Source organism: Vulpes lagopus, chromosome 2 (assembly GCF_018345385.1).
Source record: "Vulpes lagopus strain Blue_001 chromosome 2, ASM1834538v1, whole genome shotgun sequence".
In the NCBI taxonomy this organism is placed as follows: domain Eukaryota; kingdom Metazoa; phylum Chordata; class Mammalia; order Carnivora; family Canidae; genus Vulpes; species Vulpes lagopus.
In genome coordinates, this window is record NC_054825.1 from 26,824,206 (window position 1) to 26,848,508 (window position 24,303).

The 24,303-nt window shown below is 40.0% G+C and overlaps 1 protein-coding gene across 2 annotated transcripts in view; it reads left to right on the forward strand.

The window, feature by feature from the left end:
• ARMH3 (armadillo like helical domain containing 3) overlaps positions 1 to 24,303 on the forward strand; it is a 185,800-nt gene that overhangs the window by 133,589 nt on the left and 27,908 nt on the right. For both annotated transcript variants that reach the window (XM_041742921.1, XM_041742922.1), the window contains one exon: positions 17,736 to 17,814. In XM_041742921.1, coding sequence (XP_041598855.1) covers positions 17,736 to 17,814 — 79 coding nt within the window. The remainder of the gene's footprint in view (positions 1 to 17,735; positions 17,815 to 24,303) is intronic.

Consider the following 24,303-nt stretch of genomic DNA (forward strand, 5'->3'; position numbering starts at 1 on the left):
AGGCAGAGACAAAGGCAGAGGGAGAAGCAGGCTCCATGCACCGGGAGCCCGATGTGGGATTCGATCCCGGGTCTCCAGGATCGCGCCCTGGGCCAAAGGCAGGCGCCAAACCGCTGCGCCACCCAGGGATCCCTATGCCTTCATTTTAAACTTAAAAAACTGTTCCCATTTACTTTTAAAAACTAGAAACATAGGGGCACCTGGGTAGCTCAGTGGTTGAGTATCTGCCTTTGGCTCAGGTCATGATCAAGGAGTCCTGGGATCGAGGCTCGCATCACGCTTCCCACAGGGAGCCTGCTTCTCCCTCTGCCTATGTCTCTGCCTCTCTCTGTGTCTCTCATGAATAAATAAGTAAAATCTTTTTTTTTTTTTTTTTAATAAGTAAAATCTTAAAAAACACCCTAGAAATATATTTATAATTTAAAAAATAAATATTTTACTCTAATTACCAGTTCTGATTTTATGGTATCCTGCAACTCAATGGTTTTCAACTGATATGATTTTGTCTTCCAGGGGATATTTGGTATGTTTCAGTATTCACAACTTGGGAGGTGGGGGAGTGCTACTGGCATCTAGGTAGGTAGAGATGCTGCTAAACTTTCTACATTGCTCAGGACAGCCACCCATAACATATTATCCAGCCCCAAAATATCAGTAGTGCTAAGGTTAAGAAACCCTGCTAGTTTATGCTGTCTGCATAAAATATATTTTTTTAAGATTTTATTTATTTATTCATGAGAGACACAGAGAGAGAGAGGCAGAGACACAGGCAGAGGGAGAAGCAGGCTCCATGCAGGGAGCCCGATGAGGGACTCGATCCCAGGACTCCAGGATCACACTCTGGACTAAAAGCAGGTGCTAAACCGCTGAGCATTCAGGGATCCCCATGTCTGCATAAAATATTAAATAAATACATTACATTGTTAAATCCATGCATAGTAAGTTATTTGAACTGAATCCATTAACATCAACTAGATTGGTAATGCATTTATTACTAATACTAGAAACAGCGCACATGCCTGACATGCACTGTAATAACAGCAATAATATTTTATATAATGCAGTGATTAAAGTGAAATGTAGTCCTTCCTAAACAAAGCTGTATTTAATGGAATATTTTACGCTGCTTTAGTTTTTTTCATTTAAATTAATTACAATAAAAATTCAGTTCCTCAGTTGCACTAACCACATTTCAAGTGCTAAATAGCCACATATAAATCTTCTAGAACTATTCTAGACATCATGGGTTGACTAACACCCATCCTCACACTGTAGGGCAGGGTCTGGGGATGGTTGACTCTTTATTCATCTTAGTGTTTGAAATGGGGCATTTTAACTTGGTTTCTGTAGTTAATCTATACATACTCTATTTTCTTTTTAAAAATAGACTAACCAGGGGTATCCGGATAGCTCAGTCTGTTGAGCATCCAACTCTTGATTTTGGCTCAGGTCATGATCTTTGGGTTGTGGATAGAGCCCCATGGCAGGCTTGGCACTCCTTGGGGAGTCTGCTTGAGATTCTTTCTCCCTTTCCCTCTGCCCCCTTTCCTGTGTGTACACACTCTTTCTCTCTTTTCTCTCTCTCTCAAATCAATTAATCTTTTAAAAGAGAGAGAGACCAACACATTGTTTTATTACAATATAACTCCAGGTTTTTAACCCTGCATTTTCCAAGATCAGGCCTGACACTGGTTGTATAATAGATTGCCAACTGTTCCTGTATCCTTTGGATGCAACTGCAGGTTCACAGCTATTATCCCATTTTCTGAGCTTCTATTCACACTTTGTTGAAATTAGGCAGAGACTGGACAAGTATTCATCATAACTTCTCAGTAAATACTTCCTTCTTGCTTAAAAAGCACTTTTCCATAGATCTGGAAGAGCAAGGAGTTCAAAACAGCAAATTATAGAAAAATCTCAAGTGTATCTGAGTAGAATACATTCAAAAGAGCTAAGGGGTTTTTTTCTATGTCAAACAGGATGTCAGATTGTCTTCCCTTTAGTAACAACATTTAAAGCACAGCTTGGTAGCTCTTTGAGGTCTAGTGTTATGAAGCTGTCTTCTTTCATCCCTACTTGCTCCACCTTAGGCTGAAAGTTTTAGTCTAGACAGGTGGAAAGTCAGATATAGAATTAATTTAAGGGAAGGATATCTACCTTGTTTCTTGGAACATATAACTGACTTTTTTTCCTACCCAGAGGTTTCACAAGTGTCTCAAACTTGTCATTCCAAAGAATATGCCTTATTGCCTTCCCTCCACAATTTAAGAATGGTCACCTATGTTTGCCATCTCAGTTAATGATACCATTATCAGTTCAGTTGCTTAACGTAAAAATCTTAAATTTGCTTTAGAGTCTTCCCTGTCCTTAACCCAATCAGTCAGAAGGTTCTTTCACCTTTACCTCCTAAATATTTCTCAAGTAGATTCTTCTCCATTTATACAATCACCATATTAGTTTAAGACTTCATAACATCTCACATCACAAGAGCCTCCTAACTCCTCTCTGCTTCTTCTAGTCTTCCCCCATAGCAGCCACTTTTCAGTTTGTTCTGTCACTAAAGTTGAATTTCAGAAGCTCAGGTCTTTACACTGCTCTTGGGAGTTTATGTCAGTACCATTACTTTGAGGGCGGTTTGGCAATATCTAGTAAAGTCCAAGTTATCCAAGCCTCATAACACTGTAATTTCATTCTTAGATATATTTCCTTGAGAAACTTGCCCAAATGATCACAAATTCTTATTTATATAAGAACACTTATTAGGTATTTTTTTTTTAAAGATTTTATTTATATTAGAGAGCAGGAGCGGGGGGTGAGGGGAGAGGCAGAGGGAGAGGGATAAACAGATTCCCCACTGAGCAGGGAGCCTAACATGGGGCTCAATCCAAGGACCCCAGGATCATGACCTGAACTGAAGGCAGATGCTGAGCCCACTGAGCCACCCAGGTGCCCCAAATCACCACATCTTAAATCTTGTGTGATTCCCTGTCATTGATAGGATAATGTCTAAACTTCTTCACATGACACCTTGACCCTAGCCTACCTTTGTAACCTTATTTACTATCACTGTCCATTTATCCTAAGATCTGGCCAAATTAGACTTAGCCACAGAGTCTCAAATTTCATACCTGGGATGTTTTCCCATTCTTCTTTTAACCTAACAAAATCCTACTTATGCTTCAAAATCTACTCCAGATGGGGGCAGCCCCAGTGGCGCAGCGGTTTAGCGCTGCCTGCAGCCAGGTTGTGATCCTGGAGACTGGGGATCGAGTCCCACATCAGGCTTCTTGCATGGAGCCTGCTTCTCCCTCTGCCTGTGTCTCTGCCTCTCTCTCTCTCTCTCTCTCTCTCTCTATCTGTGTGTGTCTCTCATGAATAAATAAATAAAATCTTTAAAAAAAAAATCTACTCTAAATGTCGCCTTCCTTGAAAGCTTCCTGGATTCTTTGAGGCCAAATGATTCACACCAGCATTGCCATAGGACTTTGTACATTTCTCTTAGAGCACTTATCACATGGGTATGGCTGTTTGTATATATGTCCATCACTAGATGGTGAGCTCCTAAGATATAAACCATGCTTTCTTTTACTTCTGTAATCTCTGCCCCTAGCAAAGTGCAGTATGGTACAATAAATGTTGGTTGAATGAATAAATGGATGGCTGGAATAAATGGTTTCATCTTCTAAGGCCTTATTGTCTCCCAGAATTATCAACTGACCTAAGGGTCCTAAGCTGGGGAAGTGGATATTGAGATGCCTAAGAAGTGCTTGTAGAGCTCTCCCTCTGTACTCCCCAGTTATGTCTGTGGAGCTCAGATCTTAACAGACAACAGGAAAGACAGTCTTAGCAGCTCCTGAACTAACCCAGTATAGCCAGGAAGTATACTTGGAATTACCAGAATGACAGACCCCTTTCTTAATGATGAACTGAATTGTTTATCCCAACACAGTAGAATTTACTGACTTCTAGTTCGCTCCAGGGTAACAAGAATATAGCCAAAAGATTTTAATTATATGAAATGGGGCTTTGAGACCACTAAAGCCACTTTGAAATGAATTATTGATAATATTATGCATTGTTTTTTTCTTCCCTTTTAAGTAACAAGTCAAAGCAATTAATGCTATTTTTATGTTTCAGATTCACTGAATTTTACAGATGATTTTCAGAATGCCTTAAAAAATCCTCTTATTGGCTGAGTGATAGGCTACTGTTCTTTATATAAGCTAGAGGCCCTGCTGAAGGAATCTGTGTGTCCTGATGCTGTTTCACATGCTCCCATTCTAGATGTTTGGATGCCTTACTGCCCTTGACAGTAAGGTATTTTTTCCGGCTCTTCATGAGGTTAAAAGTTCTCTTGTGTGTTTCTTACAGAGGACCTTCCCAAATGTATATTATTGTTTAAGAAGCCAAAAGACAACTAAGGAAGCAGTTATAATTAACAGGCAGCTGCAAAAGAAGAGCCATTTATTTAGTCTCTTCAGTATGGTTTGGTGGAGATCAGAGAATAGAGGCTTCAGTGTGACTCTAAGTGAAGCAGCTGCATCACCAGCTGGAGACTGACACTGTAGAGGGTGGGCACACACAGCTGAGATCTATTCACTCCCATGTGAGACTGAAAGCCCTGCCTTCAACTTAGCTGCTTTGTGATTACACTTAGTTTAGCAGAGAGGAGCTCCAGAACCTGCCATAGCCCATCCCCATGAGCATCTTTGAGTTAGCACTGAGCAAAAAAGACCCCAGCAGGCAAAGGTCTCATGGCTTTCACAAAAGGATCCTGCCGGAAAAGATTTAAAACAAGACTGGGAAGGGAAACTCTAACTTTTCTCTTTGGTTTACTGGAGAAATTTGCTGTTTTTTGAATGCATGAACCTAATTTAACTTACCTAGTAAGGTTTCTGTAGTCTAATTTAGTAAAAATTAGATTTTAGTCTCCATCCATTTAAGCAAAGGTACCAGGACCGTCTCACCTTATAAATTAATATTTCAAAATTCCATTCACACCATTTCCTTCAGGATGCCTTTCCTAAGCTCCTAGGTTGGGCAAAATATCCCTCCTCAGTGGTCCTATGAGACCTTTTGTCTGCTCTTTGTCTGTCTAGCCCTTACCACATCTTAATGAAAGTGTCTGTGGTATTTGTCTTTCCACTAGCCTGTAAATTCCTTGCTATCTCCGGTCAGATTTCATTCACCTCCCTCACTGCCTGCATGCAGTAGGTATTCAAATCTTTCCATACAAACTGAACCATTGAGTCACAGGGTCTGCCAGCCAACTCTTAGCTTCAGATACCTTAATCCTTTTTTCTAGAGACAAAGTGTTCTTTCACTGTGTGGTAAAGCAAGTCAATTTGACGAATACTGGAGGGGGAGAAAAGAGAAGTTCTCTTTCTAAAATGGTGCATATAGGATAAAGTTCTGTAATTGCTTTTCAAACTAAATTCTTCTGGTAGCATCACCTTTTCAGGAGGGGAAAATCTTTTAGCTATTTCTGGTATATTGGAGAGAAAACAGCTAATAACTTCTTTGTGAACATAAAACAATTATACCCAGCCTCCCGGAGAGACAATCTGCCAGAGCCAACCGCCTCACCCTCTCCATGTGGGCTTCATTTTCTTACTCCGGAATTTTATAGACTCTCCCCCAAAGGCCGTCAACTCATTGCATGATTATGATGAATGTTTGGAGCTGGCTCTCACCCTGGCTCTTACTGCTTTACTAGCTATTACTGGAGGTGCTGTCAGAGAATCAGGCCCCAAATTTATCCTCACATTAAGTCCTCTCCTGGGCAGCACTGCTTGGGTCTGTGTAGTAGTCCTCTAGTCTCCCCTGCTTCTCCTACCTCCCACTGCCTTTGAATGTAAGGAAGCTGCAGGCCATGTTGCAAACAAAGGGCTGTGGTAAAAGTAAGATTGCAAATCACTTTTTACCACAGCTCTTTGTTTACTTCTGTTCTGGGCCTATAGAGAAGCTCAGACCTAGGAGTGCCTGCTCAACTGTATGTTTTTTTTTCTTTTTTAAGATCTTATTTATTTATTCACGAGAGACACACAGAGAGGCAGAGACACAGGCAGAGGGAGAAGCAGGCTCCAACCAGGGAGCCCGATGTGGGACTCAATCCCAGGACTCCAGGATCACAACCTGAGCCGAAGGCAGACGCCTAACCACTGAGCCACCCAGGCATCCCTCAAGTGTGTGTTTTGAGACCTCTGTTAGTTTCTGCCCCAGCCCGTGCCATCTTGTTTCCTCAGTTGGCTGGTCCTGTCTGTTTCCCAGAAATGCCTTTCAGACCTCCTCTCTAAGGAGTTAGAGATTTATTGGTTTCTGAACAAGGGGCCTTATCTACTTAGCTGTCTGTTTTTATCCACTTGTCTGAGTGATAGACACATGGCCTTTGATGAGTTTTGAAAATGTTATATGATTTTTTTTGTTTTTTGTTTTGTTTTGTTTTGGTTTTTGTTGTTGTTGTTGTTGTTATGTTATATGATTTTTGAATTTGTCCTCAAAGGTACTCTTAAAGCCTTCTTCCTGTGAGGTTTCTGTCTGATAGAAGCTGCCTGGGTCTCTGACACAGGAGGCTGCACTTCAGTCAGTTGGGGGCTTTTCTTTTGACTTGCATACTTATTTGCACAAAGAAATAGGGCCAAATGGTGCACCAGGTGCTGTTTGTAAATCTTAGGATAATTGATAAATACTCATTTCCTCTAGCAAACGGTGAGTTTTGTTCAATAATAGATACTGACAGGGTTGTTGAGAAAATCTGGCTCTTCCCCTTTGCTGTTAACTCATGAATAAAGCTGATATTAAGGCTGCCATTAACATTGCAAAAGCAATATTCATCAGTAGCATTCCTTTTCCTGTGGAGAAAATATTTTGCAAGATATTTTAACTTTTTCCCTTTTCAGTGAGGGAGATACTTTCAACCTCACTTAAGCAGAATGGTTCAATACTTTGAGCAGCTTGTTTATTCTTCCCTTACTTCTTAACTTACTAAACTATCTCATTCTCCTTATCTTACTAACCGGACTGCTACCCAGCTCCCCAAAATTTCACCTACACCTATCTCTCTTTCAGGGCTCCCTCCTCAAGCCACCTGCTCCCACTATTTGCACCTAGGCTCTTTAGAGGAACCACTTGTACTAGGGCCTTTCTGAAGGCAACAGAAGCACTGCCAGAGCCAGTGAAAGCAGCCTGCCTTTTCAGAGCTGAGGGAAGGGTGAACGAAGCTCTCCGTCACAGTGGACAGGCAAACAGACAGGGCCGCGTCACACCGCATCTCAGCGGTTAGCACCTGCAGGCTCAGAGCTGACAGTGCACTGTAATAAGATTCATCTCTGTTCACTTAACTGATGTGGGCTTTATGGTAAATGTTCACTTGCTTAATTACTTTGGCAGACTCGCTGATTGCCTTTCCTGAGGAGTTCTAAAAGGTCCCCCTGGGATGGAACATAAACCTCTTTCCATGTCTTTTAATTTCATTCTTTACTTGGAGCACTTGAAAACTGGTATGTGATCCATATGGCCACCATTCCCTCTCTCCTGTGTATGAACATCAGGACTGCTTCTTACTAGTATGGTGTCCATATGGCCCACATGGGACCACTCAGAAATCTTGACAGTCTTCTTTCTCCTTTGTCCAATTGAGATTCCTCAGCCCTCCTTCCCCACCACTGAGGCATATGCACAGCTCTCCTAACTTAGTTAGGGATCCATGTGCCTCTTTTTCTCTAACTAGTATGGGATCCACAGAAAGTGTCCCTCTCTCTTCAGTTTAGCAGCATGTGATCCACTAAAACAATTTCCCTCTGCTTTTGATGTAATAGGTAAAGAAACCTAAGTTAGTCAATTGCTGACTTTTTTTATTGGGGCACCCAGCTGGCTGAGTTGGTGGAGCATGTGACTCTTTATCTTGGGTCATGAGTTCAAGTACCACGTTGTGTGTAGAGATTACTTAAAAATAAAATCTAAAAAAAAAAAAAAAAAGGTTAAATATCTTATAATAAGCTGATTAATTGGGCTAATGGGAATGATGTGTAATTAAAATATTTCAGTGTTTTGGCTCATGCCAGGTTTTTAAAAGTTCTTGAGTCACATTCAAGGGATTGGAACTTTCGCCATTAATTAAAATTAGTTCACCGTTAATTAAAATTAGATCATTTCTTGGGGTTTTTAACTGATCCCCACTGCCTTAGAAACCCTCCCAGTCTGGGTGACGGGCACTGAGGGGGGCACTTGATGGGATGAGCACTGGGTATTATTCTATATGTTGGCACATTGAACACCAATAAAAAATAAATTTATTAAAAAAAAAGAAACCCTCCCAGATATATATTAGGATTTTCTTATGTCCTGAAATGAAACAGAAAATTTAATAGACCCTTTCACATGACTTATTTTGTTCCTTTATATTTGCTAGATGTTTCTGAGCGTGTAGAGGGGCCTTACCTCTGGAGATAGGAAATCCAGGGCTAACGTAATTGTAAAGGCTATCAAGGTCTGTATTCTGTATCCCCAGGAACTCTGCCAGCAACTCCTGGCTTGCAACTAGAGATGGTGCAAGAGAATCTGAAGCACAGAGCAATGGGATCTGGAGTAGAGATTGGCTAATCTTGTAGGTGTTTTCTTCCTAGGAAAGTTTTGGAGCCTCTGTTCATTTATTAAGGGAAAAGTTTAATAAACAGTAGACATTCCTAAGGGGAATGGATTAAGTGATGTCTTTTATGGAAATGTAGATGGTCCATTTTACTCCAGTGGTTCGTTCTTCTCCATTTACATTCATTGTGATTGTAGAAACAGTGGAAAAATGTCAGGCTGGTATCTAAAGTAGGAAGGAATTCCATTCTTCTCTCATACCAGAGCTAGAGGAGATAATTTAGCCAAAGTGTAAAGCCCATGGCATCTTACTTGGCTTTAATCTATGGTTTGGGGCCACAGTAGCTAGAGATTAGCTCATTTTTCAAGCAAAATAGCTATAACCAATTGCTTAATTTCCATCAGGTGATGAGGTGGAAACCTACATTGGGCAAAGTCATGCATCAAGGTAGAAAGCCCGCACTGCCAAAATGCATAGTCATGCACACAGCTTCAGAAAATGAGGCAACTGCCCCTCAGGTTCTGTGCATGTACATTTCACACACATTAACTCTTTCTTGTTTCCCTCCAGTTGATGAATTGTGAACCTTCATTTGTTCATGCCGTGCCTGGATGAAAATGTAGTCTAGCAGGTGAATAACTTCCTGGTATGACACCTGTGTTTCTCACCTGCTGAATTCAAATCATTCCTTAAGTTGAACTATGAGGATTACCGTGGTATAGTCAATGATACACATTTTCTGTTCCAGTGCCTTCAACTAATAAATTTTTGTACACAAATAAATTAAGTTCTCTTTAGTAATAAAGTAGGCCAATTTACATAGTTGGATCTTTGGGTAAAGCAAACAACTAGATGCAGTGGCCAATAGCTCATCCTTCCTGATGGTTGCCAAAATGCCTTCTTTAGTGAGGTTGAAATGAACCCACGTTTGTGTCTCTGGTTCTGAAAAGAGGGGCCACTGCAACAGCAGTGTAAGAAAGGGGATAACTGACACGAAAGGGTTAAAGCCTAGCAAGTAGGGGATGAGTTAGAGGAACAACCCTAACGGGTCAGGTGCTGAAGTTTTGACTAGATCATTTCAAAGTGAAAAGGTTAGAAGGTATTCTTATTTGAGGTTTTATTTTGCTTAATGTTAATCAGTAGAGTCTCTGAGGCTTGTAATGCACTGCTGTTAACAGGCATCAAGGGAAATTGTTTTTTTGTCATCGTTGTTGAATTGGATGGGCTAAAGATTCATTGACTCCATGAAGAAGGAAGCTTATTACTGCATGAAATGGGAGTATGTGAGGCAATTCTGAAGGTGAAAAGAAAGGGTAGTTTAAAACTAAATAACTCGGGATGCTCACCTGGTTCAGTGTGCCATGCTTGATCGTGGGGTCATGAGATTGAACCCTACCTTGGATGTAGAGACCGCTTTGAAATAAATAAACTTTTTAAAAAAATTAAATAATCTCAGATGAACCATTTTATCTGCTGCCACATACCACTCAGTCCTACCTTTACCTCTTCTCAGAAACCAGTCTTTTACCTGTACAATTGAAGATTTCCCAAGTAGAAGCAATTATAAATATGATTTTCTTGTCTTTAATCCCAAATATCTGAGAATATATCTGTAGTGTATTATACCTGGACTGCTTATAAAAAAAAAAGTAAAAAGGGGATCCCTGGGTGGCGCAGCGGTTTGGCGCCTGCCTTTGGCCCAGGGCGCGATCCTGGAGACCCGGGATCGAGTCCCACATCGGGCTCCCGGTGCATGGAGCCTGCTTCTCCCTCTGCCTATGTCTCTGCCTCTCTCACTCTCTCTCTCTCTCTCTCTCTCTGTGACTATCATAAAAATTAAAATAATAATAATAATAATAATAATAATAAAAATTAAAAAATTAAAAAAAGTAAAAAGTTCCTGTTTGGTCAAGCAAGATGGTATATATAGAAAAACATAGAGGAAAGCTTTGCAAAGGAAATGTAATAAGGTGAAGAAACTGGTAATAGAGAGAGTGGTCTCTTGCCCAAGGTCATACAACTTAGAAGTGAAAGAACCAGGATTTTACCTTGGATCTACTGCCGCTAGAGCCTTATTTTTTGTATTATATGTACCATGTTGTTCTGGGAAGCAGTGGTATTTTAACTGGTCTTTAAGGGAAAAATAAGATTTATGCTTCTTAGGAGTAAAGAAAAATAGCATTCCTTGTGAAGAAAGCCATGTAAGCAAAAGCATAATGTTCATGTGTACATGTTTAGCAAGTATTTGAAAATACAGAACTATAATTCTTATGAGGTTGGAGCTTGACATCCAAATTTATTTTTTTCAGACTTCAGGTATGTACCCATAATCGACTCTTTAATGTATATCTGGTAGGCTTATAGGGATAATTTTGGAGTGAAACTTTTAAGAATATTCTCAGTGTGTACCATCTTGAATTATACCAGTTACGTTTCTTCCCTCCTTGTAATAAGAGCTGCAGAAACTTTTCCTGTAAACAGCCTTTCCCTGTTTTTCTTTCTGCCTGTAGGATTTACATAGCAGCTTTTAGAGATAGGCTACTTCCTTCAAATATCTCAGGTAAGGAAACAATCACCATGTTCTGGACTTCTGGTTGAAACTATTATTTATTTATTGTTTCATAAAAGACCTTTGGGTGCTTTTGTCTGTGGGAGATAGCTGGGACTGAAAATTTGCATCTTTGGAAGATTTGCTTTAGATTCCCTCTGAATATGAGGAAGAATCTACATTTTCTCTTAAGCTACATTGCCTACATTGTTAAGGTAACATTCCCCTGTATTTCTTGGGTAAGTTGGGCATTAACTGTGTGTCTCAGCCATCATCCACCCAGCACTAGGGAAAAGAAAGCTGCTTTGCAGAGTCATGAGTCGGAGAGAATAAGTTCAAAATGGACCAAGAAATCCTTAGCCAGTCTGTGGCTTAGCCTTGCTGTTCCATCTGTCCACTTCATTTTGCTTCAGTTTGTATAAGTGACCCCTGTCTTGGGCAATCAGTAGCAGGCAGTTGCATTAGAGGGTGGCCCAGATTCTTGCCCTTAAAGGTGCTTTAGGTACAGAGCTATGTCTCTGGGGCTGGCTTCAGCAGTTTCCCTACTATGACATTTTCTGTTTCTTTTGCCTTTCCCCTTTGGGACTTCCTAATTCAGTGGCATTAGGGGACCCAGTAACAGAGTATATAACATATTCCCACACTTCTTTCCTATCTCCCCTCATCCCGAACAAACAAAAAATTAGGCTTACCTTAGAAGATACTAGATTATTTTAGTAAGAAATGCCAGAAAGCTTTTCTCTAGGCTCCTAGTAAGACTTAAGAGGAAGAGAAAGCTTTATTGTCTTCAGTGACTTTAGTTCCTTCTTTGAAGGATAGCTGTTCATGTCCAAGCCATCTTTTCTCTTGGGATGGGGAATAAAACATTTTTCTATTTTCATACTTTTGGAGAATTAGGTGGTGATCATGGACCTCCTTACTTGTGGTGAGACTGAACAAAAACCATCTTAGACTTTGATTTATTCATTCATTTTGAAAAACGAAAATCTCTCAGTATGCGCAGCATTTTGCTAAAGTCTTAGGAATATATTGTGTGCAAAATAAATTTGGTCCCTGCTCTCATAGAGCATTTAGTTCAGTTTGAATAAAGCTGAAGGGGGAAAAAAAGGTGGAGGTTTGGTTAGAAATTCTATTCCCTTTCCCCACAAAGTTCTACTTCCAGACTCCTTTCCCTTTCCTTGGGCCTTATTTCTTTAAATCTTCCTACTTTTTGTCACTTTCACTTTTGGTATCCTAAGAAATCATTGCTTAATCCAAGGTTGCAAAGATTTATGTGTTCTTCTAAGATTTTTATAGATTTTAGATGATACATTTAGATCTGTAATCCATTCTTTGTTAATTTTTGTGTATGGTATGGGGTAGGGGATCAACTTCAATCTTTTGGATATAGATATCCAGTTTTCCCAGCACTATTTCTTGAATAGACTATTCTTTCCCCATTTCTCTTGCCACCTATGTCAAAGAGACATTTTTGGGAGGCATATTTGTCATACATTAATTTTTTCGTAATGACTGTGTTTTCTCATTGTTTGCCCACTCAAACCTTCCTCTCCTTCTACTCTTCTTCCTTTTAAGTTCCTTTTTCTAAAATACTTTTTAGTGTAAAAAGCTTTTGGCGGGCATAAGATAGGTTTTGTTTAAATACCTGAAAGGCTGTGATTAGATGAAAATCTCAAGATGCAAATGAAAGGAAAAATGAACATCTCTTTCTTAGCCAGTATGTTGCTGCCCATCCTATTTTTTCAGACATAATCTTTCTTCTGTGTATGTGTGTCTTCTCTATGGCACAGGCCATTCAGAAACCCCTGCAATATTTTTCTTTATTAAAGTCTCTGTTTTGGGCAGCCTGGGTGGCTCAGCAGTTTAGCACCGCCTTCAGCCCAGGGCATGATCCTGGAGACCTAGAATCGAGCCCCACATCAGGCTCCCTGGATGGAACCTGCTTCTCCCTCTGCCTTTCTCTCTTTCTCTCTCTCTCTCTCTCTCTCTCTCTCTCTGTCTCTCATGAATAAATAAATAAAATCTTAAAAAAAAAAAAGTCTCTGTTTCTCACTCAGTAAAGGCTAAAGGGCTCACTCTGCCTGGGAAACTGGTAACCCATGTAGCTACATTTGTGGCACTTGTGATTAGAACTTTGTGGCATAGGAAACTCAGGATCCTCTTCTAGAAGGGAGGGAAATAATAATCCACAATATAAAGGGTTAAAAGAGAGGAAGTCACCTGCGGAATGAGAAGCAGACTTTATCCACTCTACTGTTTGCTAAAGATGGACTTTAGTTTGAAGTTTGCTTTGCCCAAGTGCCAGGGTCCTGTGGAGAGGAGAATATCTATGTATTAATCTCTTCCACTGCCATAACAAAATATCATAGACTAAATGGCTTAAAAACCAGAAGTTTGTTTTCACAGTTCTGGAGGGCAAAAGTCCCAGATCGAGGTTCAGCCGGGTCAGTTACTGGTGAGGACCTTCTTCTTGGCTTGCTGACAGCTGCCTTCTGCCTTGTGTCCTCACATGGGAGAGAGGGAAGGAAGAGATGGAGAAGGAGGGAGACAGAGGGAGGCAGGGAGAGAAGGAGAGAGAGAGAAATTGCCATTTCTTCCTTGCTGAAACACTCAAATTTTAGATTTAAACATTAGACAATTGCTACCTGTTAACATTGATCAGTAAATTGAGAGAGCTACTGTTAGAATCTGTGAAGAAAACCCTTCCCCCCACCCCCAAATGTTCAGAATGTATTGTAGTAAATCCTTTTGCAGATGATATTGGTGGGAAGGGAAGCCTAAAGAAAGGAGAGAGGCTCCTCATCTATAAATCTAGTACATCATCTTTCTCCCACTGAGAGCATCAGGCATAAATCCTCTTCTAAGACCTGGCCAGGTGGGGCAGTGTGGAATCACAACCCAGGTTAACCCTAGTAGGCTGAAAGCTTCCTGGGAAAGAAGAAGCTAAGTATTTCAGTCACTGCAAAGGCATGTGTCACTCAGTGTAGGTGGACTTAGCCTGGTTTCAGTGTTTTGTCATCTCTTTGCTATCTCAGAACAAATTTCCCATTTCAACAGTATAAAGTCCTGAGGACTTTAATAGGAAGCTTCCAAGCCCTCTCTGAAATTCCTTGCTAAAGAGCCTAGAATGATGGGACACCTGGGTGTCTCAGTAGTTGAGCCTCTGCCTTCAGCTCAGAGTGTGATCCCAGAGTCCCAGGATCGAGTCCCATATTGGGCTCCCCGGAGGGAGCCTGCTTCTCCCTCTGCCTATGTCTCTGGCTCTCTGTGTCTCTCATGAATAAATAAATAAAATCTTTAATAAAAAAAAAAAAAGGAGCCTAGAAGAACAGCCAATGTCAGACAACTTTTCTTACCTCTTGGGCTTAGAGCCCTGTGCCTGGCATCTCCATTAGATCAGATTAGTATTCAGATTTTTAATTATCCTAAAGAAACAGCAAGAAAAATAAAGCAGAGGCCTATACTCTATGCCCTTTGTGGGTACTGGGTTAGAGAGTGCTAACTGGATTTAGACTGTTCCCCTCTTTCAGGTTTCTAAATAGTCCCTCAGCAAGCCTAGTGAGAGGCTTTAGTTGCCTGCTGACAACAGAGGCTCTGGGATGGGAGTGTCACAGGGGAGGTTGGAGAATGATTTTATTCTTAGTCCAAATTCCCAGAGTGGCATATCTGTCATACCCTCAGGATGAATATGCTCAAACAGCATCAACATGTATGTCCTGCTTACCTAGTCCATCTGTAGATCCAACTGACACTTGATAGGTAAAACTTTGAGAAGGGAAGAAAATCAGTATGCTTTTTGAGGAGAATACTTCCCAGGTTTTTCCTTTCTCTCCCCAATTCCTTTTTTCCTCCCTTCCTTCCTCTTCCCTTTCCCTCCCCTGTCTTCTTTCTTCCTTCTTTCCATTTCTCCTTTCTCTTTTCCTTCTTTTTTGCTTCCTTGCTTTCTTTGCTAGTGCAAGAATTCCTTAGGTAGAAAGGGAACAGAATTATAGCATCCCCATCACTTTCATTCCCAGGGATTATTTCATTGTCCAGACCTCACCAGCTTCACTGGGTTGCCACCTCGCCACCATGGTCACTACTTTCCCACCCAGACAGACATGAAGATATTTTGGAGTTCTCTGTTCTCCAAAGCTGGGCAAATGAAGACAAACAATCCTAGTTTAGGTGAGTCAGGAGTTTTAAAAAACATTTTTTCAGAAAAATTTTACTAAGAAATTTAAGGAAAACCCAAAAGAAAAAATACCATAAAATCATGAAATGAATGTATTTACAGAGTTCAGATTCTTTTTCCTAAAATAACTGAGGTCTAGTCATAGATTGATTTGGTTACTGTATTTCCTTTTCTTGATCCTGTCACTTTTAGATGTTAGACCCTATGACTCACATTCTCCCCTTGGTTAACTTTAACTTGGTACTGCTGCTAAGTTTGAGGGATTCTCAGTTCCTTTCTAAACCTATTCCCCTATCTTCTTATTGGATTTTGGCTCCTGATTTTCCTTTCTGCTCTTGGACTGTTGTCATCCCTGCCAGTGCCCTCAAACCTCACCTTCTGAACGAGAAAAATATTTGACCCCAACTTGGTCCACATCCTTTCCCACTTCGAATTTAGGGCAAGTTACAACCTAACTTGCAGATAATATCTCTATCTGTCTTGGAAGTCCTAAAAAATAAGTTACCAGAATTTTCCTCTGTTCCTGACCCATTACTATGCCGTTTGATGTATTCATTCATTGAATATTTATTGAATACCAGCTGTGTGCCAGGTACTGTGCGAGATGTTTGACATTGCTTTATTATATAAATGTTGCAAGAATTCTCCAGGATTTAGTCACTCTTTCGACAAACATTTATTTTATGCCTACAATGTACTATTCCTGGGTACTGTACTAGTGCTAGGGTAGGTGTTATTCCCACTTTGTCCCTCTGAGACATGTAGCTTCCTAAAATTCCAAAATAACAAATGGTCAAACCATGGTTTTTTTTTTTTTTTTTAAGTTTGGCTTATACTTTTATTGCCCATATTAGATTAAATGGTTCAAGAATTTTATACTATCAACATTATGTTGAAAGAAAATATTGATTTCTCTTGCACTACCACACACACGTTTTAATAAACTTTTTATTTTGGAATAATTTTAGGATTATAGAAAAAGTGCAAAGATAATACACAGAATTCTTTTATGCCCCTCAACCATGTTTCCCCCATCTTACATTACCAAGGTACAATTTATTCGTCACTAAGAAACTGGCAGTGATACATTACTATTAACTAAGCTCCACATATTAATTGGATTTCACCAGTTTATTAATTTTCTCTTTCTGTTCCAGGGTCCAATTCAAGGTAGCACATTGCATTTTGCTGTCATGTCCCCCCAGTATCCTCTGGTCTGTGATAATTTCTCAAGTACAGTTTTTCATGACCTTGACAGTCTTAAGAAGTACTGGCCAGGTTTCCTATAGAATGCTCCTAGTCTGGTTTTGTCTCATGTCTTCCTCATGATGAGACTGAGGTTGTAGGTTTTGGGAAGTGTATAACAGAGGTAAAGTACCCTTGTCATAATATCATATCAGGGATTATATGACAGCCACATGAATCACTGGCAATGTTTATATTTATTATTTGGCTAATAAGATAGTATCTGCTAAGATTCTTTAAAGTTATTGTTTTTCCCTTTTACTACTCAATTTCTTAGAAATCAGTTACTAAGTCTACCCTACCCTCAATGGGAATGGGAACCAAGCTCCACCTCCTAAAGGAAAGAGTATCTACACATATACTTAGAATTATTCTGTTAGAAAGATTTTTCTCTTCTCATTTCTGTAATTATTTTTGTTGTCAGTATGGACTTACGCTAAACTCTGATCTGAATTAGAGTGCTGAAATGTGTGCTTTTTCTACTGCTATGCTAGGCAAGAAATGACAAGGACCCACATATACATCAAAGCATTGGTTTCAAGGAACTTCATTTCAGATTTCAGAGGTTTTTAAGAACTAGATTTGATAAAACTTGGTGACCTTGAATATGAGGGTGATGGAGAGGAAGTGTTTGAAAACGACACTCAGATTTTGGTTTGAATGGCTGGAAATAAAATTTTGGTTTGAAATTATTAACTAACAATAAGAAGATTGGTTCTAGGCTTTGATAAAGCTCATCTTCTTCAGAGATTGTATTTAGCCTATATGTTGGTCCAGCTTTACTGAGTGCCCTGTACTCCCAAGTCAGAGGCAGAACAAACGACTTTTCTTTCTGACTGAAACACCAGGGCCCCCTAGTGGACAGCCCCCTTGGTCCTGTTTCTTGCCTGAAGGATGCGTGGTTTTGTTTTTTATTCGGTTGTGAATTTTTTTCCACCTAGTTAATTTGCAGAGCAGAGACATTTGATTCTATTCTTTGTATAATAAATTATAAACCCTTCTTATTTCAGAGTTATCAGTTCAGCCCCATGTAACCTCATGTTCAATAAAACGATAGTTACCCCCTGACAATCACTCCTATGCACTCATACTCCAAACTAGAGGGTACTTGATACTTGTTTTTAACTCATTTATCTGCTTCTTCCATCTGATGCTATATTAATGTTAATTATTTTTTTCAGAGCCATCATCAATCACTTTAACCCCAAAATTGAATCCTATGCTGCTGTGAATCATATATCCCAACTGTCAGAGGAGCAGGTAAGCCACTACCCTCCCCAGAGTGATTCTAATAGTTGGTGGCGGGGATCAAGCAGTTGTTCTCTCTTTGATAGCAGAGGTATTCTGTGACTGAGCTTCTGGTAGCAGGAACCAGGCTTCTAAGTGCAATTAGTAAGGGATTGGTCGATAGTACTTTAAATAGAGTGATGGCTTCTGCTTTTGTGCCATCTGAGGGGTTCGTTTAATTTTATAGAAGATATGTAGGTGAAAATTTAGCGAATTACTATTTTAGAGTGGGTGATAGGCATTTCTTTTTAAATTTTAGGCAGAGAGTCATTTTGATTTTTAGAAATAAGAAATGAGAACTTAGAGATGGATAAAACTGCCAATTAGAAAAACCCTGAGTTCAGCTTAATTTGAAGCTGTTTGGCTTGTTAAATTATGAGCCCTCATTAGGGCAGATTTTCCTTAGTAATTGAGTTCTATTTGCCTTGAGCAATTATTTCTGAGCAGGTTTTTCTATGGTATGGACTGAGTTGGAGATGCAGATAGCTTTATGTGTTTGCTTTCCTTGAGTCTGGCCTGATTTCCCCTTCTCCCAAAGTGCCTGCACTCAGCTCTGCATTATGTAAAAGTATAGATGGGGCATTAACGTGACACGGGATTGAACTTGATGTTTTGGGATGAGATTCTTGAGTCCTGTTTTTAAAAGCACAAAATGAGACATCTTATTCACATAATCTCCCTTCTTTCCTACCCGACTCCCGAGATGGAGGGCCAGGGTAGTCATGAGTTGAGATGAGAGTCCAGGTGTAAGTTCCAAACCAATAAAACACACTCTGCCTCTCCCTTTTTGCCAGTGTATCAGTACAACCCTTCTCTGAGTCTTTTGCTGGTAGAGCCAACCAGCTATGGTGTGAGCATGTGTTCCAGCATTTCTAAAAGCTACTCCGCTCACTCAGTGAGGCATCAGGCAGACAAGCTTCTCAGTATTCCCACCAGTGGCTCTTTCCTCAGCCAGATGGATAGGACTCTATTTGTCTATCAGTTGTTCCCTTTGACATATTTGTTCTCTTTTGTGAGGCCAGCTGTGAGAACCCATCCTGTTATTTAAACTGCTTTCATAAATGGCTTTCATTTTCTTCTTTCCATGAGTACTGTTCTTTGATGCCACTGCTCTCTGTGAGGTGCTTCAGGATGCTACCTTTTTCCTGTTGGACCAGTTCAGATCAGTTTTACTATGTCATTTTTATGTAAAAGAATTCAACAACTTGAGTTTTGTATGGTTCAAGAAAGGGTGACTTTCCTTCCACGGTGAACTCTGGTTAGTCTAAAAGCTTTATAAAAAAAAAAAAAAGGACACATTTTCTCTGTCAGCCACGTGCAACATTCATTCCCCAGCAGCTTGGGAAGGTCAGGCTGAAATCTTTCCACAGCAGTAGCAGCCACAGACCAATAATAAAAATCCATTCTGGCGCATGAGGCAATCTGGAAAAGGATGATTAGCAAGCACGTGTCCTCACCCTCCTCCAACTTCTCTCAAAGTTAAATGAAGTGATGAAAGAGCCTCTCAAAAAACATCCACAAACCAGAGATGAGGTGATTTCTGTGGGGAGGGAGAGTACACAGCCCTGTTCAAGAATGGGGAAGGGATAGCAGCTCTCAAAGATTTACTTAGGGAATAAATAATTACATGCCTGCTGTTTGCAAGGTGTGGTGCTGGGTCATGGGGATCAGTGGTGAATAATCTAAGTGTAGTCCTTGCTCTCCCAGAGTTCTTGTACACTTACTACCTCTCTTAGCAGTCCTTTTCACCTAGGGAGTGGGGGAAGGGTGATACTATTCTGGGACCCTTTTCAAAATTGCCCTCAAAATAGTTGTTGCTTCTCTGCCCTAACTGACTTGGAAGGACGCTAAATGACAGCATTACAGTGCACTTGGTTTTATTCTCAGCACTATCAGATTAGAAGTATTTGCTTGCCTTGTTAATCTCCAACATGTGTTGGAGCACTTTTCTCCCTTCACTTATGAACACCAATGCTAATATCACTTAATGTTAAGTGTATTTATAGCTTCCCAAAGAGCTGACTTTGGGATCCAGTAGGACCCTGCAGTTGTTAGTAGCAAACTAGAAGGAAAAAACCCAGGAACTTAATCCCCAAATAGATTCTAAAGTACTCCTAAAATAAGAGCTGAAGACCATGGATAGGTGTTAACTGGAATTTATAGCATAGCAGACAAGAGAGGGCTCTTTGCTAGATCTGCCTGCCATTTTGTTCTTGTAAGAGATTTGTGAATTTTTGAGTTCTGACAACACTCAGACACACAGCCTTTGTTTGAGGCATTTCAAGGTGATGTTTGTAAATTCATTATTGCTTACTAAACAAAGCCCATTCTCTCACACTGGAGCTGCTTCTCATATTTCTAGAAGATAGATGATATTTTTCTGTTACTTCTCATTGGCTTCATGGAGGGCAGAGCTTTTTAATCAATCAGTACCCTCAGTGTCACTGAATGGTTGTGCATTATCTACTATAATAAACTGCATGCATTTTTATATTTTATACACATATATCACATTTGTCTGACATTGTGAAGTTTGTTCATTTTAACTCCTTTTTGTGTGTGTGTGGTAAAATATACATAAAATTTACCATTTTAACTATTTTCAAGTATATGGTTCAGTGGCATTAAATATATTCACATAATTGTGCAGCCATCACTATTACACATTTCCAAAACGTTTTTATTATTCTATACTGAAAGCCTATCACATTAAACAATAACTGCCTATTCCCCTCCCCCCTCTTATAACCATTGTTGTACTTTGTCTCTCTATATATGTCCTCCCCCCGCCCCCTTAAAGAGGGTCTATCTTAGGGCACCTGGCTGGCTCAGTTGGTAGAATGTACGACTCTTGATCTTGGGGTTGTAGGTTCAAGTCCCACATTGAGTGTAGAGATTACTTTAAAAAATATTTTTAAAAAGGGGCACCTGGGTGGCTCAGTCAGTGAAGCATCTGACTTAGGCTCAGATCATGATCTTGGGATCCTGGGATTAAGCTCCGTACCACACTGGCACCATACTCTGTGCTCAGCGAGGAGTCTGCTTGTCCCTCTCTTCCTCCCCTCCCTTGTGTGTGTGTGTGTGTGTGTATGCATGCACACACACACTCTCTCAAATAAATAAATAAAATCTTTAAATATATATATATATTTTAATTAAATCTTAAAAAAATCCGTCTTTCTTAAAATTCCTAACCAATATTTGACACCTCCCCCACTAAATTTTAAGAATCATTGGCATAGCTCCTTGAATAGTAAGTACCTCATACTTCTTTTCCTCAAAGCCATCAGAACTTTGAAAATGCCCATTGAGGATCTTGGGCTTCTTTTAGGCTATTCACTATTTGTTTTGGTTTACAAATGCTTGTTACATATTGCTTTATGCCAGCTCTAAATTTATAATAGGTAAGAGAGGGCTTCATGGTAGAACTTTACAGAAGATTCTCTAGAGCTCTGAATATCTAGAGTACACAATTGCAGTTTAGGATTCAAGTTAAAACCTTCTCTGAGGGGATCCCTGGGTGGCGCAGCGGTTTGGCGCCTGCCTTTGGCCCAGGGCGCGATCCTGGAGACCCGGGATCGAATCCCACATCAGGCTCCCGGTGCATGGAGCCTGCTTCTCCCTCTGCCTGTGTCTCTGCCTCTCTCTCTCTCTGTGACTATCATAAATAAAAAATTAAAAAAAAAAAAAAAGAATGTTTAAAAAAAAAAAAAAAACCTTCTCTGAGCATCTGATTCCTTAAGCTTTTAGTCTCATTCATGACCAACTTTGTGACTTTGGTCACAAATAATGTTTGGCCCACCCTTGCTTTTCTTTCTTTCTTTCTTTCTTTCTTTCTTTCTTTCTTTCTTTCTTTCTTCTTTCTTTCTTTCTCTTTCTTTCTTTCTTTCTTTCTTTCTTTCTTTCTTCTTTCTTTCTTTCTTCCTTTCTTTCTTTTTTTCTTTTCTTTTCTTTTCTTTTCTTTTTTTTCTTTTCTTTTCTAAGATTTTATTTATTAGAGAGAGAGTACGAGTGGGGGCAGAGGTGGTACAGGGAGAGAGAGAAGCAGACTCTCCACTGAACAAGGAGCCTGTTGCAGGGCTTGATCCCAGGAGCCTGAGATCATGACCTCAACTGAAAATAGATGTTTAATGGACTGAGCCACTCAGATCCCACCCCTCACCCTGCCTTTGCTTTCTTTTTTTTTTATTTTTTTTTTATTTTTTTTTTTATTTTATTTTATTTTTTTATTTTATTTTTTTATTTTATTTTTTTTTTTATTTTTTTTTGCCTTTGCTTTCTTTAGCCTTCATTCAGCTGTCAGTGTTTTGGCATTTAGTGCCTGCTCTGTACTTCAGATTGTGCTAGGCATTTGAGGATTACAGAAATGTGATAAAGGACTTTTGTTCTCAAATGATGAAATAAAGTCAAAAGGTGGCTTAAGACAGCTTATCGATAGCTGACCAGTACTAGCAGTAGGACATGTGAGCTCCTATCAGAGGAAGATCCTTGTAGGTTGTGGTGGTCAGGAAAGACCATATGGAAATGAGAAGAATTGGGTGGACCTTCAAAGAGTAGAGATAGGGATTGGATAAATGGAGAGGAATAGATTGTAAAATGTACTCAAAGCCAGGATCTAAAAAGGACAGAAAGAAGGGAGAAGAGTCCCAGAGTTTCTGTAAACCTTGTACTTGGGTCACAGAGTACCCAGAGGCTGAATGACTTAGAAATACTGTTCAGTCATTTAAATTGTCATCACAACTTCCATAATCCCTAATGTACTCACTCTCATCCCTGTCCGAATTGTACTGTTTTGGATTCAATTCATAAGTGTTCGTCAAAAGCCCATTATGAACCACCCTCAGTGCTAGGCATGTGATGAGACTTAATAGGCAAACCAAGCTTTAAAAAAAATGTTGGTAAAAAACACACAACAAAATTTACCATCTTAAACCATTCATTTTTAAGTGTACAGTACAGTAGTGTTAATGTGTACACATTGTTGCACAATTGATCCCTAGAATCTTTTCATCTTATAAAACTAAAGCCCTATCAGGTGAATAACTTCCCTTTCCCACTTCCTCCTTACCTCAGCAACCACCATTCTGTATCCTATTTCTAGGAGTGGACAGACCTCTCTTGAAGCTGATTTTCTTTTCAGCCAAGTGGCCCAGGAGTCGGCTAAAATTCTCCCTACATGTAAACTTAGGAATTTTCCAGGAGGATCAGCAAGGTGATCTGCTGGCATCCCCATATGTCACAGGACAGTATAACCACATTCATAAGTTTTCTACTTTAGGAATTTTATAGAGCTTTACTCTCCTTATCTCTTTAAGTTTCAACTCTCATTAGGGCTTTGGATTTTGGATTCAGAGGAGGCATATATAATGTTGTATATTGCAAGAGCTATCTTCAAAAGTATTATAACAAAGTAAATAATATGACTTATTTGTAGGAATACAGTAAATTAGGGAAACAAAAAATGCTTCATATCTGAATGAGTGAAGGTTACATTGGAAACTAATATGTCTGTCTGTTAGTAATCTTTTTTAAACCTTCTGATTTTTCTCCTGATCCTAAGAGCCACTACAAATAAGTGCTAGGCATTTAGAAATCATAATGAATCTAGCTTTAGGGATGCCTGGATGGCTCAGCGGTTGAGCGTCTGCCTTTGGCTCAGGCACTGATCCCGGGATTTGGGATTGAGTCCTGCATTGGGCTTCTTATAGAGAGCCTGCTTCTCCCTCTACCTCTCTATGTCTCTCTCTCTCTCTCTCTCTCTCTCTCTCTCTCATGAATAAATAAATAAAATCTTGAAAAAAAAATCTAGCTTTATTTTCCCAGAGAGGAGTGAGATAGTAATAAAAGGAAAGCCCTGGTCCATGGGGCAAACATTGTTAGGGGCCCTGGGTGGTGCCCATTACTTGAGAACATCTAGGAGGAATTAGGGAAAGATCTCAGGGGAGATAATCCTAAGAGCTTCAAGGCTTATGAGGAAATGGAGCCTGATGTTTCAGCTTTAGAGCTGTTGGCCCTTGATGTGCTAGTATACATATGTGTAACAATTACTGAAGGAGGTGAGTGTTCAGAAGGGGGCTGATTTGCAGTGTTGGATGTGAATGCTCCCACTATGGCTACCAATGTGAAGCCAAGTGGCTCTCACAGTGCTTGAAAATTTAACTGTTAGCTCTCACAGGCCAAGTGTGCATGAGCCAGCACATCACTGGTTGTTGAGGATGACCGAGAGAAGGGGGCTGTAAAGCTATGAGGCAGGGCTTTCTGAGCAGCCATGATTGTAGCTCACTTTCCCCTTGGGAGCTACTGATAGAAAGTTCTCCCCTTGGCAATTGAGACCTTTGAGTAGCCCACTCTGAGAGCTCCTGTGATGTTTTTACATCTTAGAGCAGCAGAGCCTTAACCACCATGCAAAAGCAGCCTGGACAGGGACACATGCTAGAGATCTGAGATTTAAGATTTCTCTGA